Source organism: Harpegnathos saltator, unplaced genomic scaffold (genome assembly GCF_003227715.2).
Source record: "Harpegnathos saltator strain DR-91 unplaced genomic scaffold, Hsal_v8.6 scaffold845, whole genome shotgun sequence".
Taxonomy (NCBI): Eukaryota; Metazoa; Arthropoda; class Insecta; order Hymenoptera; family Formicidae; genus Harpegnathos; species Harpegnathos saltator.
Genome location: NW_020230699.1, coordinates 57,831 through 77,189, shown reverse-complemented (window position 1 = coordinate 77,189; position 19,359 = coordinate 57,831). Strand labels below are relative to the sequence as shown.

At 48.5% G+C, this 19,359-nt stretch overlaps 1 protein-coding gene across 4 annotated transcripts in view; it reads right to left on the bottom strand.

Annotated features, from left to right (window-relative positions):
* Positions 1-11,766, bottom strand: part of LOC105185566 (protein couch potato) — a 113,618-nt gene extending 101,852 nt beyond the window's left edge. For all 4 annotated transcript variants that reach the window (XM_025307333.1, XM_011145171.3, XM_025307334.1 and 1 more), the window contains exon 1: positions 11,475-11,766. In XM_025307333.1, coding sequence (XP_025163118.1) covers positions 11,475-11,537 — 63 coding nt within the window. In that variant the 5' untranslated portion in view covers positions 11,538-11,766. The remainder of the gene's footprint in view (positions 1-11,474) is intronic.
* Positions 11,767-19,359: the final 7,593 nt, after the last annotated feature.

Genomic DNA, 19,359 nt, shown 5'->3' with positions numbered 1-19,359 from the left:
AATGAATATTTGGTAAATCACGAGGTATAACGGAGACGAAGCGACGTCCAATCTCGCCGTCGAAATATATTTCCAGAATCCTCATATTTCCAGACTCGTAATCGATGTTATCGCGATATGTTTATATTTCATGCACACGTGTATATTTACGTTAGCACAATAATAAATTATGCACCAAGAGGAGAGGGGAGGTTTATAACGGTAGGCGTACAGTTCGGCGATGCAGACGACGCTTATTAAACACGATAAATCGCTATATACATAGACGCCGTATTATCGAATAATAAAAGCGGCGCTTCTAATATTTATAATCGGTTTTTCGTGTTTTCATGAAGACGTACGCACACACGGACGGTGCACGCCAATCGACGTTTCGTATCGGTTTCACTTTTTCATTTGTTATTTATCGCGGACCATGCGCCCCGTCGCGTTCGACCGATCACCGGTAATTATTCCAATTTTACCGTATATTTCTCGCGCGCACTTGTTCGTCGAGCGCAGATTCAATGTAGGTTGCGCGAATTTTCGGACTGGTGCACGCTGAAATAAATTTCATTTTCATTATACGCGCATCGTGTGCTTAACATTGACCGTTGTTCAATCGGAATTTGGGATTTAAATCGGAGAATCGAAATCCACGAATTTAAGAACACCTCTCGCCGACGAGTCTTTCACGCTGAAGGGAAGAAAAGTGTTTAATATTCTCTACAACAATACTTGTAACAATGAAGATTGTAACAATGAAGATGTCTGCAGGCTCCCAAGAAAAAATTTTTTCCTTTTCTCTGCAGAAACTTTTGACTTGCGCAGAATTTTGACCATTTACTTGTTATAACAAATGTTTTCGCAGTGTTAGAGAGAGTTTTAATCTCATAAGCATATTCTGCCGCTACCTTTTGCTAGAACAACAATCAATGATTGTCGCTGAAAATTACTATGACTCAAACGAGTTTAATTGTTGGTTGATATTTCCTCTCGATCGAGCGTGACTGCTATTACTGTTTAGAACGAAGTGTCGTTTGTCAGACATCTCCACGTATTTTGACGCAGACAATTTCACGAAGGGCGAACGGAAGATGGCTTCTTTTGTCGTTTGGCTCGACGATCGTCGATCCCGCGGTATCGTGTCGCCGTCATACACCGGCTTCGCAGCGAATCGATTCAGCGGGGAGGACAAGGCGGAGGAGAGGAAGAGAGAGAGAGAGAGAGAGAGAGAGAAGAGAAAAAAGGAGGTAAAAGGGTTTCCTTACCGCCGACACGTTCTAGCGGACAAATCCTATCACCAGGAAGAAGAGCGGTCAAGGAAAGAGGATTATTCGCCGACGTGCGACGACTTCCTGCCGACTCGTGACTGCCAAACATCCCGCTTCCGGCATTCCGGCATTCTCCAATGAGGAAGAGAGAGAAAGAGAAACATCGATGGCGATGGACCACCATCGATAGATCGCTTTTTGCCTTTATTTACCCGCCTAGTCGCGATGATCGATTGCTCGAATCGCGCGGTAACAGCTGCTATTTTCTCTCTCTCTCTCTCTCTCTCTCTTTTTTTCTTTCTCTTGTAACGGTCCGAAGATTTCAGGATTTCCGAGCGCGTTAAAAGCGGTGAATCGCCTTTCCGCGACCGTCAGCGTACTCTTTTTACGCGGCAAGATGAATTGGGTAAAAAATGTTCCTAAGTATCGTATGCCGTTTCCACGGGTTCCCACGAGTTATGAATTCTACCCTCCAGATCGCGAGAAGAAGCAACGCTTGCGTACGTGAGTGTGCAGAATAACGATTCACAGAGTTAGCCCGCGACTTGCGGTCTCAGACCTACAAAACGGACCTCGGAATGCGCACGTTACAATTATGCTAAATAAAATGTTGATATCTCATATTTTAGAGTGTAAAGAATTTCATGATCTAAGGATGATAAAAAATTCGAAATCGAAAGACTTAATTATGTTACGAAAAAATAATCATCTCGGTATGTTCGGATTTTGGTATTGCGATCTTTCAGGAAAGTGCCTCACTTCTTCCAAATTGCGAGAATATACACGCGGCTTCGAAATAGCTCGCATACTTTTCCGGATACCCAAATTGTATTAAAGAAGAAAATATTTTCAAACCATTTTCACAAAATCTCCACCAATTATGTCCACCAATCGTTCCTCAGTTATTTCAGCCGAGTTTTACAGTAGCCGAATTTTCAGACGAACGTTTTCGATGGTGTTAACAGAGAGATACGACTTCTCTGAGTCACGAGTTTTTTTCGTCCAGTCTCTATTCAGTTGCACGAATTGAGATTTTTTCTCCCGTGGTAGGTCAAGAATCACGCAGGAAAATCCCAGCCGCGAGAGAAGCGAGAGTCTCTTTAAAGCCGCGCGCGCGTTTTTGCGGTGCATCCACTTTCTGTATCAGTTTCTCCCATGACGGTCAGCGACGAGAGATCGAGTTCTACTTTCTAATTGTGATACAGTCTCGCGCGGCTACCGGCTTCCTAGCGCGCGGCCAACGCGATTCAATCGCGGAATTATCGAGAGTCGATAAACGAATCAGCGCGAAAGCCGTTGCCGTCGTGGCGCGAAGTTTCCTCTTCGCGTTAAGCCGGCTCCTGCGAATGTAGAACGACACAGTGGAGAAGTTTATCGCGATTACGTATCGAGATACACAACGCGACCAGACGCGACTTAAACGCCCGGTGAAAACGACTCTGCCCTGAATACGACACAATACGGACGCGTCACAGAAATTTGATGTTTGTGCACAAAATATCATTTCCAATAATGATTCTTTTCATCTCCAGTGGGTGCAATTTCCAATATTGCTCTTTTGGCAGAAATTGTTTCTACTTGGTCTAACTATGTAATATACTTTTTGTTAGAAATTCATGTAACTACTAACGATTTTTGGAAAACGTTCCTTTCCCACGTTATAACGATGATTTTCCCGTGTATCATTTCACTCGGATGGAAAAGCGCGTAAACTTGGCGTCCCTTTTTATCTCTTTTTCGAAAAGGTAATTTTACACAGTGCGATGTGACACACGAACGCATATCATAGAAACAAAGATCAATAATCCTCTCTTCGGACGTTCCACGTTGGACTGAAGCAAACAACGGAAAATAAATTACACGAGAACAAATAAACTATATACATCTGTATAAAATGCAATATCCGAATCTCACTAGAGCCTGCGCATTAATTAGAAAGGTCTGCGCGAAGTGGATTTATATCGAGTTGCGCATAAAAAAATTAACGAGATAATTAGAAAGTCCACGAGCTTACAGAAGCACAGCTTACTCTCCGCGGCTCCCAGAACATTATTACGTTTTTACGTTAATCAAGCCAGGTACTCTCACGTGTTCCCGCGCGTCGTAACACTCAAGGGACCCTTTAATCGGTTGCATTCTCGGCGAAGTGCACGTCCGACGCGTGCACACCGTACCTTCACCGCGTTAAGAATTTCCGTCGATGCGTCCCGCGAGTGAAAGCAACGCGTACTCAGGCGCCTATACACCGCACAGATACATGCGCGCACTTACATATACACACACAGCACACACACACACACACACACACACACGCGCGCGCAGTCTCGCGCACAAAATAACCGGTAAAATCAGAATAATTCCGTCATAAAGTTTCCGCTGTCGCACCCGCGCCGCGCTTATCACGCTTCCCTGTCCTTTCCACGTATTTTCGTATATACCGCAATTCCGAGCGATTCCTCGCCGTAGTCGCAACAACGCACGCATGCATTCAACCCGCTTTCGTCTCCGGGCCGGGATTTCGGTCTCATGCGAATGCATTAGCGTGCAACTCTCGCACAGAGACCGAGAGAGCATCCAATTCACCATTCGCTTTCCGCTTCTCGAGCGGGCAGAAAGAAGGGCACGAGAGCGAGAGAAACGAAGGGGGTCGACCGGTGGCCGCCCGCCCAGCCAGCGCGCTGCTCTTTATGCATGCACCTGCACACATCGATGAAGGTTAACGGATAATGCGAACTCCCTGGCCGGAAGGATCCAGCGGGAAGGATAACGCCGCGCGATGCGGTGCGCGGTGCGGTGCGACGCGATCGCCGCCGTTTGCCCAGCGAATTCGAAATATCTTTGTGGGATTTCTGCACGCGCCACTGCGCCACCTCTCGCCCCGACGTGGCATACGCGGCGGGTGCATACGCGCATAAATCAGCGCGATTATGTCGAGTGCTCGTTGCGGTTCGCCCGCCCCGCGATTTGTCCCCCTGAAGCGCGAGATCGAGCTTCAGCGAGCACACCTACAGCCGTGTGATCTCTCGTCGATCGAGAAGCTCGCGAGCGCGGACGAACGTGGCGAAAGACGCGCGGAAAGGCGCGCTGAAATACCGACGTGAGAGACGCGCATTGCCGCGTGTTTCCGTTTGCAGTTGCGCTGGTTTTCAAGTAGCGAGCACAAGTGCGACCGTTTCACGCGCTCCCAACTTGGAAAGAATGTGTATGAAAAAGCCGTCTCGTGAACGAGTGTGAGCCAGACGTCAGCACATGTGCCTTAACATTGTAACTAGAATTACTCGCGCGATTTGCGATCTTGCGCGTGTACGTGTGCGGGAAATTAGGAATCGCAAGAAACAAGCTATGCAAGCGTTTCTTTTTCCTTTTACCCTTTTTAAGGGAGAAAGCATTATTCGTCTCACGTGCTGATCAATACTTTTCAAGCGCATGAAGAAATATATGGTTAAATTTTAAGGATAATATTAAAGGTAAATGAGTGTAATAAATGCAGATATAAGTGTGATAAATAGTATAGGCAAATATGGCAAAATGTATGTTGAGGCACACGCGGTGCACAATTGATGCACAATTGTGAATATAGAAACTCCATTCTCTGCTTTAAATATGGCAGAGCTTTCAAAACAATTCTTCACGCTATGCACACAGGCCGCTCGTGCTACAAGTTATTCGCGTGTTAATGTGCATGGGATAAAATGTCATTATTGCCGAAACGCGAACTTCCCACTTATATCTCTACTTGGAAGACGTATCGTGATCTACGGAATATAGACGGGGCAGGTAGAACGGCAGTTACGGAAATTACAGCACGAAGAAATCAGAACTGAGACTGCAGATAATCCCGAGAATCCGCGAGTTATAATTTGACAAGGTTATACAGGGAGTACAGTTATAATTTGATTAGGATGTACAAGCTGTTTCAAAAAGGGCGATCCGTGCTGTAGTGCTTATATTCTTCTCATAAGGACAAACAAGAAAATTGCCATCTTCTTTAATTTTCTTTCTTTTTACTTGGAAATTTATTTAGATAAATATCGTATGTATTTTGTGAACGTCGAAATTAATTCTCTTAATCTTGACTCGACATTGACATCTTAATTGATTATGTTTGTAGAAACATGCTTGTTTTTCTTTTCTTGTCTTGATGAGAAGAATACAACTACGTATAGTCAGCCCATTTATTTTGAAACACCCTGTATGTCCGCGAATCTCTCTGACGTTCGTGATCAGTTCGTAGAATTCATGCATTCGAGGGTGGAAATTCGCAGAGGTCCGCGAATTTACGAATTACCGAGTAGAGCGCGACTGATCGATTACGTTCGACACAGAGATCCACGACGGCGTCGCGAAACCAACTCGGTTGTGCAACTCGGTCGTGTAAAAAAATAATAATAATAAAACGTGATTTCTTTGTAGTGCAATCGGAACAACTGAGTAAAAGCAACGTATATATATATATATATATATATATATTTCGCCAATTTACAATATTGTAACATTCCGGTATCGCTGTTACCGACGAAGCCAATTAGCGGCGATCGTTGCGCCGTACTTACGTACACACATACGCAAACCGTAACAATTTCGTTTGAAGTTTATTGCGGATCATGACGTCGCCTCTCGCGGGACATCGGCGTCCGCATTAAAAGCCGTAACCTGTTCGCGAATTTCATTGTCGGGATTAGCAGGGGAGAAGCGTGAAAGCGTTTCCTCGTCATAATCACGAACTCGTCGAGCGGCGCGAACGCGCGTCGTCATCCGGGGAGACTGCTTGAATGAAATTTTCCGCGACATAACTTGCGCGAACACGAGCGCGCGCATACACCGAAATCGCTCGAACAAGTATTCACTTATCGCTTTTCCGACTCTCTGTCTCGCCGTCACTATCGCGACCATTTGCGCAATTTTCACGATACCGTAACGCGCGACTTGCGCAAATGTCACGCCATGGAATAATTTCGTTTTTTTTTCTCCCTGTAACTTCGGCAGAAATTTTTGATGAAAATTCAAGACTCACGAGACGCGCATCCCGTTTGATTACTTTACATTGCGATGAAAAAGATTCAGGCAATATTATCCAAATATTACATCATCTAGCTTTAATTGATACGTTAAACTTTCGGTAAAATATAACATGTTGTTTATATAATCAATTAATAACTTTTAGCTGTGGAGAGAAGATATTTTAATAGATTTTAATATATTTTAAAGAATCAAACATTCCTAAATATATTCGAATAATATGTGTATGTGTGTCCTATAACAAAAAATTCGCTTTGAACTTTGAAACATCAAAGAGCGGCGAGACGGGATTTTCGTTGTCATCGAAAAGTTGTGGCGAGGAAAATTCTTATTTCCTCGCGCAGACGGATATCTACGCTGTCGTCTATCCGTCTCGGAAGGAAGGAAGAAACGATCGATCGATCGAGAACTCTCGTTGCTCGACTAGGAAACTCGGTCGCCATTAGCTTTATTTGTTCTTACGTCGAAACACGATGCATACCCACACATGCACATTTCCGTATTAGCGATCAGGTGCAATATCCATTTCCGTTTTTCATTTTCCGACCACTTTGCTTGCATCGATTGAAACTGATATGTAGGTCCTCATGGAGATTGCGTATATAATTCACGTCTACTTCCGTATATCGGGTGTCCCAAACTTACCTACGCGACAGCTCTCATTTACGAATGTCTCGGTCAAGTTGGAGTCAGAGCGTCGTGAAAGAAATCAATAATCTCCTCGAATCGGGAAAGCCGGAGAATAAACAGCTCTTCAGAAATTTAACCGCGCGAGAATGCCTATTCCTCAAGTAGAATCTCAAGTTCTATTCAAACTTATAACATGGAATTTAGCCACGAAGATATTTAACATTTAACGACATATAATATTCAGCATTAAAAATATTTAATGTTCGAAATGTTTAATATTCGAAATGACAACGTAATACATTCGTAATATTCCAGGTAACTAACATTAGAGCGAGGAAATCGCGAGCGATAATTTTCGCCGAGGAAAAAATCCACGTCGGTTGATCGAGGGATCCAAAAGTGAAAGGTAACTATCTTACTATCTGATACCGTAATCCGTACACACCCGTAGGTACACGTAAAGTCGAGGAAACGATATTTCCCTCTCGTAAATCACACGATACGTCGTGCCCGCTCGCGGATAACTCGCGGCAAATCAGCCACAATGTGGGCGACGGACAGTAAAGAACGGACAGGAATTTATCACCGAAGGTAAATACCCGTCCGTAATTGAATCGGTAAGTAGAAGAAGGATTAATCGAGCGGTGCGGCGTGGAGGAGTAAGAAGAACCTATCCTGTCCCAACGGAGAAGGAACGACGTTGTATTTTTACCTCCGCACAGACAACTCCGAGCTCGCGCGCGCACGTGCGCGCTCAAAAATTCGCAGGCTCGTCCGAGACCGCCGCGAATTTCCGCTTTTCCCGCCTGTAGGAAGAATAGCCACGGAATTCAGCGTTTCCCAAAAGCCCAGCCAACCACGTGGAACAGCCAGCGGTTACCCCCGCGAGGATTTGCCCCGTCTCATAAACATGTAAATCGATTGACCGTCCGGGTAACAACGGAAGGCAGGCAGGCAGGCTGGCTGGCGGGCAGGCAGGCAGACAGACCCGGTCGGTTACGCTTCGTCGAGGTCGCCACCCGGTATGCTGTGCGACCTAAGTCAAATCATCTGCGCGCGTATGTCGTCGCCCACGTACAACATACGCGCGCGCATCCGCGTATCCGCGCACGTACGTACACACGTACCGCACACGTGCACGCACACACATACACACATACAGCGAGCATACACGCGTCTCGAGCACCCACGTTGCCGTCACGAAGCGTAATCCACCTTCCGTATGATGTGACATAGCGTGGTGCGCTGGCGGGCCCTCGGTGGCCCTCGCACAGTCGCGGAAAAATCAATAGCGAACGTGGTGTGGTGTGGCGTGGCGGCGTCACTCTTTCAGGTGGCCGCCTGCCTGTGCCTGTGCCTGTGCCTGTGCCTGTGCCTGTGCCTGGCGAGGAAGGAAGCCAGCCTGGCGAGCCAGGCGAGCAGGCGAGCGAACGGACGGATGGACGGACAAGCAAGCAGGCAAGCAGGCAGGCAAGCAGGCAGGCGATCGAGCGCGCCGGTGAAAACGAGTCACCTGCGAGGTAGGTATACACTGTCGTAGCAGGCGTGCGATCGAATTCCCGCCTTCCGCTGTGAGAGAAAGAGGGAGAGTTCGCGCGCGCGCGCGCGAGAGAGAGAGAGAGAGAGAGAGAGAGAGAGAGAGAGGAAGAAAGACGAACGGTACGTTGCTGCGCAACGTTGCTGCTGCGCGCCGCTATCGTTTGTCGAAGCGCCAGGACTGAGCTCGTCGAGGGTTGTCGAAATTTTAATCCTCCCGAGCTCCTCTGTTTCGAGCCTCTTTTTGCGGGCTTCTTGTCGAATTAGTCGCGGATAATTTTTCGCTACCACACTCGCGACGTCTGTCGCGTCATTGTTTGTGCGATCGATAAGAGGAATTGTTACCGGCGACGGCAAAGTGGATTCAGTAATTTTGTAAATCTGTTTACCCCCGATGGTGATGGTCGGGATGTTTGAATCTAAGAATAATATAAATTACGGAGGTTCGATAATTTTTTAGCTTTAGCATTTTATCGCACAAGAATTCCCAAATGTGACGCATGGATAAAAAGATCTCAATTTGTACAACTGAGGAGTTGCGGAGAGCAGACGAAAACTCGGTGACGAGAGACGATATCTTTCGTTATCACGGCCGAATATATTTGTCTGAACGTTCGAGGTTGCGTTAAAGCTCAGCTTAAGATAACGGAGAACAATTGACTGCATAGACATCCACCAAAGTCATTCTGCTTCTACAACCTAAAGTTTTTATCTCGTTCCCCCCCCCCCCTCCCCCCGAACAATAGAAATCAGTTGCGCGAAACGAGTTTCTTTCTCGTGCAGACACGTGCGCCACGACAAACCTGCGGATTAGAAACTGTCATATCTCAGCAATTGGGTAGATCTCAAATACTCTTGAAGGGATTTTTGCTGTCGCTTTCATTTCGAAATTAATCATTTACTCGAAACAATGCACGCCCGTACGTTTCACTTCGCGCCGTTTCATTGTACTGTACGCAGAAGCTTGTACTCTCGGCGTCTCTGTAGAACTTCTCAATGCGAATATTAATTCCGAGTAGATTTTCTTCTTCTTCTTCCTTCCCTTCGGCACACGGCCCGGCGAGTCATTTTCCGGGAAGGCCACGACAAAGATTCAATTTGCTTTCAGGCCGGACTTGTATATCGTGAAACATTAAAAGGATCAAAGATTCTCGGCGAATGCCGAGCTCGTGAAAAATTTAATACGTCGTAACTACACCTTTCGCGAGACTTTCTTTCGCGTCCGTATTTCTTTGCGAAAGAACTTCGCTTGCTTTCCCGATGTCTCGACATTGTATTACGCGCGCGCGCGCGCGCCCTGTATATAACTGTATATAAGAGTATGGAAACTTTACCGCGACCGTTAGAAAATTAATGTAAAACAAAGTTCGCGCGCGCGTGCTGGCTCGCGGTATAACCCCATGTAATAATACCCGACGTCACCTCCCCCTTCCCGACGTCCAACCTTCCCCCGTTCATCGCGCGCAACTCAGTCTCAGAAGTGATCGGTAACGGCGACGCTAAAGGCGTATCATAAATTAAAGATGCGATTTGTTTCGAGTCTCAGCTCTCCGCGAAGGAGCGAGCGGGCTAGCGTGCAAAGCTGCGTCGCTACAACTGTTTCAACTCCAAACAGTTGCGTCACGCCAGCTGCCCGCTCCACAAAGGCTACGTCACGAGCAATCGCGAAAAATTGCGCAAGATTATATAGTTACGGTTAATCACCGGCGAGAACAAAGAACGTCGATGAACGCGCTGTTGCTGTTGCATACACGTACGTACATATTCACATACATCGCGCCTGTATTGGACATAATGAGCAGCGAAATTACATATAATTGCGAACTTCACGCTTCTCCGTTTCGCAATCGATTTTGCAAAACACGCCCGATATACATCGGCACGTTAATTCCGTTTCATTCCTAAATGCCCACGTCACTGGTCTTTTCCCTCTCTCTCTCTCTCTCTCTCTCTCTCTCTCTCTCTCTCTCTCTCTCTCTCTCTCTCTCTCTCTCTCTCTCTTTCTCGCTAAAAGACGAGATATCTTCGCTGTAATAACTTAAAAATGAATAATTATTAAGATCGCAGCGATGCACCGACACGAACGCGACACGGCGCGACGCGTTTCTCCGGATGGTTCATTATCGGTCGCTAGTTGCGATCTCTCCGAGAGAATCGCTCCGAGCGATTCGCACGATCGAGTGACTCGCGAAAGGTTGCGTAATATCGGATCAAGATTGTTGTGGTACGCGCACGGCGCGTTATCGCGGGAGCGTTGTTTGCGGTGAATATTATAATATGTGGCCCGCAGAGCTCGCGTTCGTCTCTCAAAGAGACTCACGGTTGTTTACCACGAAATTGCCCTACTGCTCGCTACTGCACCGCGCCGCGCCGCGCCGCGCCACGCCGCGGCCGTCATTAGGCCATTTCGAGCGTACACGTTGCATCCAGCTCGCATCGGATATGCCATTAATGAGCGGCGTTCTACACGCGGTGCGGTGTGGTACGCGCGTGTCAGCAGCCTGCGTGACCCGAGTACGCGCTTGCGCGCGCTATGACGCGCGAGCACCGGAACGAGCGACGGAGACAGAGCGTGTACACACACGGCGGCGCGGGTGCTGCGAGCAAGGGGGATGGAGAAGCCGACCAATATGGCGATAATACACGAGTGCGAGGAGAGGGGCTCGAAGAAGGGTTGGGGTGGACGGTGTAAGCTCCTCGGGGCGGAAAGAAGGAGAAAAGAGAAGAAAACGACACGACGAGAGAGATCGCGAAAGAAGTAAGGGCGGGCGGTGAAAGAGGAGGAGACACTTATGGTCTCTCGCGGAAAAAAACGCGAATCGGTGGTTCAGGGCTACACAACGACGAGAGCGGGGTTGAGAGCGGCGGAGTGAGGGGGCAGAGAGTCGAGAAGAAGGGAGGGGAGAGAGACAGGGACGGAGAGAGTGCGTCAGAGGGGGTGGATTCCACCCCTTCGGCCATCGTGTGCACGGTAGGGCCGGCGGCGCTGCGACGACGCTGCGCATCGCCTTGGTGTGTACACTTTAGAACACCTACCTCGTCTTCGCCGGTGGCCACCGTGTTGACGGAGTCCATGCTCTGCGATAGCGGCGCGTCCATTATGCAGGCAAGTTTGCCGGACGGTCCGGGGTTGCCGGGGGCTGCGGTACGAGCGGGTGGCGGCGATGAATCCACCGTGTCCCGTCTCGGTCGTTTTAAAGCGGGCGGCGTTATGGTTGTACCGGCGAAGACGACGGGCGCCTCCAGGACGTATCACTGGAAAATAACCTTCCCTTCGCAAGAAACACGGGGGCCTCGGCCTCCTCCTCCTCCTCCTCCTCCTCCTCCTTCGCCGCCGCCGCCGCCGCTTCCTCCTTCTCCTCCTGCTCTTGCTTCTCCTCCACGCCTCCTCTCCTTCCCTGACCCGATCTTTCTTCTCTCTCCCTCCTGGCTGGCTTCTCCCTTTCTTCTTCCTCTTTCTGCGCCCCTTCCGCTTGCTTCTTCCTCGATGTCTCTTCCTCTTGCTCTTATTCTTCTTCCTCCTCTTCCTCCTCTTCTTCTTCCTCTTGGCGTACTCTCGCCCGGAGTCGATTCACTTCTTCTTCCGCTTCCTGCTGCGGCTCTTCGCCACCGGCTCGTCCGCCAGCGCCACCTCCGGCCACCCTACGACGACGTCGCCGACGTTGCACCTGTCACACGCCGCTGCAAGGGAGTCGTGGCAGCGTAACGGCGAAACGGAGAGAGAAAGACAGAGGGAAGGGGGAGACAGAGGGAGAGAGCGAGCGAGCCGTGTATATATGTGTGTGTGTGTGTGTGTGTGTATATATGTGTACGTACGTGTGCATATACGTGTATACGCGAAACGTGGAGGGCACGAGCGTGTGTGGTCTGTTGCGCGTTTATGCGCCTGCGAGCGGCATGTGTGTACGTGTACGCCTGGCCTGCAGGTGTTGTTCCCACGCGTCTATTTTAGAGCAATCGATACACCAGCGTGGCCGCGGAGGAGGAGCAGGGCAGCACTCGGTGAACACGATCGGCGGCGAGGACGACGACGACGACGTTGACGACGACGGCGGCGGCGACGATGACGTTTCTCTTTCGACGCGATGTTTCATCTACCGCTCAACATTAATCCACCCATGCACCGGGTGTAGCAAACGTGCCGATGACGTTTCGCCTGGTAACGGCTTCACTGCGTGAGCGCGCTCGCGCGGTCGTGCGCTCGGGCGACGATGGAACCGACGACGACGACGACGAAGTTGCGCACCGAGGGTTCGATGCGCCACGCACCAGGTTGCTTGGCTGGAGAAGGATAACCTGCGGCACTCGTAGACACCCTGCGTTGGTTGCGTGAGGTCGCACGGATGACAGATTCTTGCTTTTGACGTAATTCTCTCTCTTCTTCTCTCTTTTTCTTTCTTGCTCTGTCGACAGCTTGAACTCTCCCTCTTTGTATCTCTCTCTCTCTGTCACTCTGCTAGCCGGTGCACCCCGTGTGGTGCGCGTGTAGGGCCGCGGTTCTTCGTGGCGAGTTTCATGCGCGAGCGCGAGCGCGGAACGTGTGTTGCGCGGCGGTGGTTTTCTTTCGGTGAGCGAAATGGATCGCGCGTGTATGTATATATATTATATATATATATATATATGTGTGTATGTATGTGTATCTGTCTGTCTGTATATATGTATGCAGTAAACGACGATATCGAGAGAGCGGAAAGGTGTTTTCCGAGGGAGGAGATGGTAGAGACGGGACGGCGAGAGAGAGAGAGAGAGAGAGAGAGAGAGAGAGAGAGAGAGAGAGAGAGAGAGAAAGGAAAAAACGCGCGCGTTAATCGGAAACGAGAATGAACACACCACCGACCGAACGAGTGTTGTCAAGGCAAGTAAAGATTGTGTAATAATAATTAAGAATTTTGTTAACGAGAGCGCTGCGACACGACTGGTACGCAGGTTGCCGACAGACTGACTGAGCATGAACGAGCGCGACGACGGTGAGACGGGTGCGCGGGGTCGCCGCGCCGCGAGGGTGAGGTGGAGGTGGCCCGCGGGCCACTGGGTCGGGATAGATGAGTGGGTGGCTGGTGGAGGAGGAAGAGGTGGCGGTGGTGAAGGAGGAGGAGGAGGAGGAGGAAGAGAAAGAGGAGGAAGAGGAGAAAGGGAAGAGGAGGAAGAGGACAACGACGACGACGACGACGACGACGACGAGAAAAACGATAGCTGAGCGGGAGAAGGAGAAGGGGCAGAGGAGGAAGAGAGGCACACGTTGGATCGAGCGCTCACGACGAAGCGCTGAGGAGCAGGTCGCGCGCCCGCGCGCACCAGGCGGCGGAAGGGCCGCAGAAGCGAGAGGCGCACGCTTGGAGGGAAAGAGGAGCGCCGACGACGGCTCCCTCCTCGCGTTGCCGCGACTCGCCGCGGAAAAGGTGACGGGAAAACGGAGCTGTGCACTCGCCGCGAAGGGAGAGACGAAGGGATGACCGCCGTAGCAAGGGGTGAAACGCGTTGGGGAGGTCTGTTGGGGGAGGGGTATCGGGGTGCGTCGAGGTCTCCGCACGTGCTCTCAAGGATCACCTTCGAGGAAGGGAGGATAGTCGTTGCTTTGGGGGATTTCGAGTCTTGGGGGTGAGCGGGGGTGGCGTCTGCTACCTCGCGAACGGGGTTACGACGCGACGGTCGCGAGTAATAAAAAGCGCGCGCGATGGAAATGTTCGGGATCGAACTGTCGCGCGTGACGACGCATTGCTGTGTTTCGAATAGAGATCACGTTTGTATCGATACGGAGGAATATCAATGATGCCAGGCTATTGTTTTATTATGTATAATATGAGAGAAGGGAATCGCGGCTCGAAATGTGCGCGTGAACTCGTCGAATTTAATTTGAGACAGGCGAATTAAATTTTTACCGGCTTCCATCTAGATTTAATTTCTGCGGATCGATATCCCTTCGCATGCGACACGAAGGATGTAGTAGTTTCAAAAGGTTATCCAAGACGATTAAATATCCTGCTTACACGGAAATGTTTTAATTGCCGCGAGATGTACCTGTATTTTTGCACGCTTCTCGCGAATAAAAAACTTAATCGTTGAAGATGAAAACGATGAGAGAATTATATCGGGAATGTGTGCTGTTATTTTCAGTCACTCGCGAAATAACATAAATTCCAGGTAATACGCAAGGTGATTGCTGCAGCAATGTCCTCTATCTCTAAATTATAAATCGGTGTGCTTAGAAATATATTATGTATAAATCACATCTTGGAAATATCGCGGGTAACTTATCTGGCGTTTCTCCACACCGAGAGAAATAGATCTCGTCGGAAGTTTTCGCACGGTAACAGCAAACGACGCGAACGCGCAGCGCGTTTTCGCCCGCATCCGCCGCTGTTATTATAATAGCCATAATTATTGAAGTTGCGCAATATTAAAATGAGTTGCAACAAAGAGGTCAAGGGAGAATAACCCGGAGGGAAATCCCTTCATCGAGCTCGTCGTAAAAAGCGAAGTAGCGATGCGCAGCGCTAGAGATAGCCGACGCGGCGCGTCCGTTGTGTCGACGGAAAACAAAGGGTAATACGAAAGGTTCACGAGAGAGAGAGAGAGAGAGAGAGACGCGCGCGCGTCGAAATACAAAACATCGGAAGTTGCAAATCGCCAAGGTGTGTTCTCATTCTATTAAATTAATTAATTCAAACTGCGACAATAAACAATGCGTTTCAACTGCAAATAACCGACGTAGCTCTTCGTAATCCTTCACCGTGGACCGGGACGAGCGATCGCGACTGTTTACCCCGCAATCTCGGAAAAATCCGCGCGCGGCCAGCGAGTTCGCTGGGGATCGCGGAAGACTCGCGCGGAGCCGCTCGCGCGCGAAAGGAAGATTGCAGCTCGCGTCCGTTGCTCGGAGGAGCGAATCGCGAGGTGCAACGATGCGTCGAAGGTAACGGCGTACTTTCTTCCGAACCGCCGCCGCCGCGGCGTTATGCACTCGCGCCGTGTGGCCTCTTTCGCTCGTTCCTACTGTCTATCCATCTGCCTGTCTCTCTTTCTCCTTCCCCCTCGCTCGCTCTCTTTCTCCGATAAAGAGACAGCGCAGATGACACGAGAGGAAGAGCGCTGCAACGCGCGCGTGCAGCTCCGCTCTGCAACAAGGAACTCCATGACTACACGCTTTCCCCCGTGACTAACAGGTGGAAGCCGCTCGGAACGTGCAGCTTTCCTCGAGATTAGCAGGTGGAAGATGCCCACGGCTGTGTCGCGGATGATTCCGAAACAAGACCGCTGAGAGACAAGGAGACGGGGGAAAGGAAGGGCGAAGGGGGGCAGATGGACGATACGTGAGCTCCGCTTTTGTTCCAACTAGTTCCTGAATTATGGCATGGCGACGCGACGGCGTCCCGTTGCACGGCGGATGAACAACGCGTCCGTCGCGAAAGTCGAGAAAAAACAAATCCCGCTGCCGGCTGTCCGCGGAATAATATTTTCCACTTTTTTAATGGCTTACGCGAGAAAATGACAAATATATCGCGTCTGTCGTGCGCCAACGACGAGAGAGCGCGAGCGCGAGTGCGAGCGCGAGCTCGGCGAGGTCGGCGGACGAAGTTGAAAAAATAGCACGCATCGTTTTTTAATTAATTCCACCTCTCATGGGGACTGTCTCAAACGATAATGTCGGAATTATATTTCGCGTTGGGACAGATGAAATATCTAAAAAAAAAACTACTCTTTCTGTGTGACTTGTGAAATGATTTTCAAAGTTGATTGTAATTGGACATTCTCTTTAATTCGCGGCTTCGTCATGTTAGCATCTCGGACTTCGGAATCAATGTGAATGAATAACAAAGTTTTGCTGATTGCACGCGAATGAGACAGAGCATTGAAACAACAAGGATTCGTGAGATTTTTCGGCAGGGGGGAAGAACATGGCAGGCACGAGGGAAGAAAAGGCGAGACGTTCTCGCGTCGCGAATAATTCGCTGAGAGAGAGAGAGAGAGAGAGAGAGAGAGAGAGAGAGATTCAGCGATCCCCCTTTTCTCGCGAGTTGAAATTTTCGCTTTCTCCGTCGTTCTCTCCACCTTCGTGACACTCGACATATCGATCTGATAGGGCCAGGACTTTTCGAATAAAATGACACGCGCTCGCCTGCCAATGATATCGTTTCCGGCACAATCGCGCGATAAAATTCGTTTCTGCCGTTTGCATGCGGATCGACTGAATTTCTATAAAACATCGCGAGGAACGGCGCGATGCAGTCACGGGGAAAAATTGTCGAGTCGCGAGGCTATTACTATCCAGAGACATGTAAAGCGGCAACGTTTGCGTGCCGCGCGTATACGAGATACACGTTAAACCGTGGCGCAGCGCGAGTGGACTGTATTATTGATGGTTTATTGCTCGAATCGACCGACGGTACCACAGGGCACCAAGCAGTAACGTCGGTGTGCATCGAGGCACACCCACACCGCCGCCGCCGGCCCGATCGACGAAAATACGCGGAATTATTTATTCGCCACGCGCAATTATTTCTCTATCCTTGAGCGAAACTATATCGCGCCGCGCGTTTTATTATTTCACGAGGGGCTAGATCCGCAACCTATCGTTCCAAAGTCGAGAAAAGTTTCGTATGTGTGTGTATGTGTGTGTTGTACCTTAAGCAAAACTTTAGCGCGATTCCCGCGTGAAATTTTCATGTCCGCGAAGAACTATGCGTGTGTAAATGCACATACAAACTGCATATCGAGACTAAATATTATATGTCCGATAAGAACTTATTTTTCTACATTGTGTGTCGCTCCGTTCGATCTCGCCCGCTTTCGATCCTCTAATCGTGTGAGAATATGTCGTTTACACACAATGTACGTAGATTTCTACAATGCATCCTTTTTATATAACATTTGAATAAGATCTGTTTTGTGAGATCTCGGCGATCTCTGATTGTCTGTTGTGCGACAAAAATGATGAGAGTATATGAGCGAAACTCACATGCGCTTCCATTTTCTCGCGCACACACGCGGAATACGATAAATCAAAGATTATTGAAAGTCATGGGAACCTTAAGTGGATTCAAACGCGATCAAGGATGTCTGGGAACGAGTATAATTTCATTAAATGTAAGCTCTATACACAAGTGCAATGTAGTTAGACGATAACTACACACCGCGCGCAGGAAATATTTATCCACTATTCATTCGCGTAACACGATAGAAAGTATCTCGTAAGGATTAAAACGACGGCTACTTTCACATAACTCGTTTACTCACACTCGAACTAAAGAGAGAAAGAAAAAGTATTTGATCCTTGATGACTCCGCATGAAGGAGATCCCGTAAAAATTCAATAGACATCCTACGTGTATTCATATTATATATTCCTGCGTTTATATTTTTGTCGAAGCGCAATTTCAATTAATGCAAAAAGCCGATTGAAATAATGTATTATTGTAAAATCGCAGCTGTCGATATTACTGTTGAAATAATTATTCGTTTGACTCGTTTGGATTTAATGCCTTGAATCTATGCACGCGTTCGTAATAATAGAAAAGCAAAGTGATTGACCCAATTTCTGAAAATTACACTTGCTCGCAGACATTTCAGAAATTGGTGGTTAATATCAAATATCTGTCTGTCACATCTCCGTACTATTGTACCTCAATGTTTTCCAAAATTAAAGCCTCTTATTACTAAATAATCTTTCAGTAATTTCAAAAGATATAAATAAATTGAAGTATTTCCACAAGTGAGGAAAATATAACGCAATTATTGAGAGTGCAAATGTTCAAGCTTCGCGACAAAATCAGCTTTATGTCTATTTAGCTTCAAATAATTAATTTATTAATTTATTATTCCGTTCATTTTACGACGAGTTGACTCGGTCATTAATTAAGACATTTATTTTTAAGAAACAGCAAAAGAAGAAATCGTCTGATCGGCTCTATTTTTGGAGAAGTTCGGCGAAAATGACGGCGGGTTACATTATCACCCGCAAACTGACCCCCCGAGGTCGACTCCAAGTTAAAAACGACGCGTGTATGTGTGTAATATCGATCCGTATGCGGAAATTATGTCGTCGTTGCGAAAGGTTAATGCAGAGACTCGTGGGGGATTTCCGATTAAACGTTTCCAGATTGTATTTTCGATACAATCCTCCCTTCCTGCTTCTTCTCTATTCCCCGGACCTCCTTCTTGGACAGACTCACGCTTCCTCGTCCGCAGCTTGAGAGAGTCGCCCGAGTGCAAACTGACTGCTTGAGTTAGTCCGACTGCAACATCCAGTCTGAATATTTCATAAGGAGACCGGTCGATTTCCGTGCTTGTGGGAAGCTCGACCACCTCTCGGCCGCGAAAATCGTTAACCGGTGTGTATATAAATAACGACGGCGACGCGACTTTGTAAGCGCGAGCGTTGTCGACCCCGCGTCACGAACGAAATGACTATTCTTCCGCCCTCTTTCTCCTCCCACCCACCTCAAGATTCACGTGAGGCAATGAGTTGATCTGCGCGATCTCTCGAGCTTTCGACGCTTTCGCGATGAGTCATACACATGCACGATGATCTAGCGTGTTTTTGGAACTATCGCAGATCTATCGCAGATAGAACGAATTGCTTGCGATTTTCCTTTTTAAAAGTCCTCCTCGCGAAACGGACGGTTTCGTATCGGGGAATTTGCAAATAATACAGCGATGGTTGTACCTTTTATGCGAATCGACTTGATGGCCTTAACACGTGACTGGATTATCAGGATTTTCGAACGACACGCACACATGGAGATTTGTCATTTATTGACTGTTCAAAGAAGAGCGAGCATGACGCGTCGGATCAGAAATCTGTCACTGTGACAGCTTCGCGTTAACGCTCAGAGACGAATGTATACGGTTAAAAAACACCAGTGTGTCTGTGTGTCGCGCGCGTTCGTTACCTTTCAATATTTATTAACAGGCATACCGCAAGG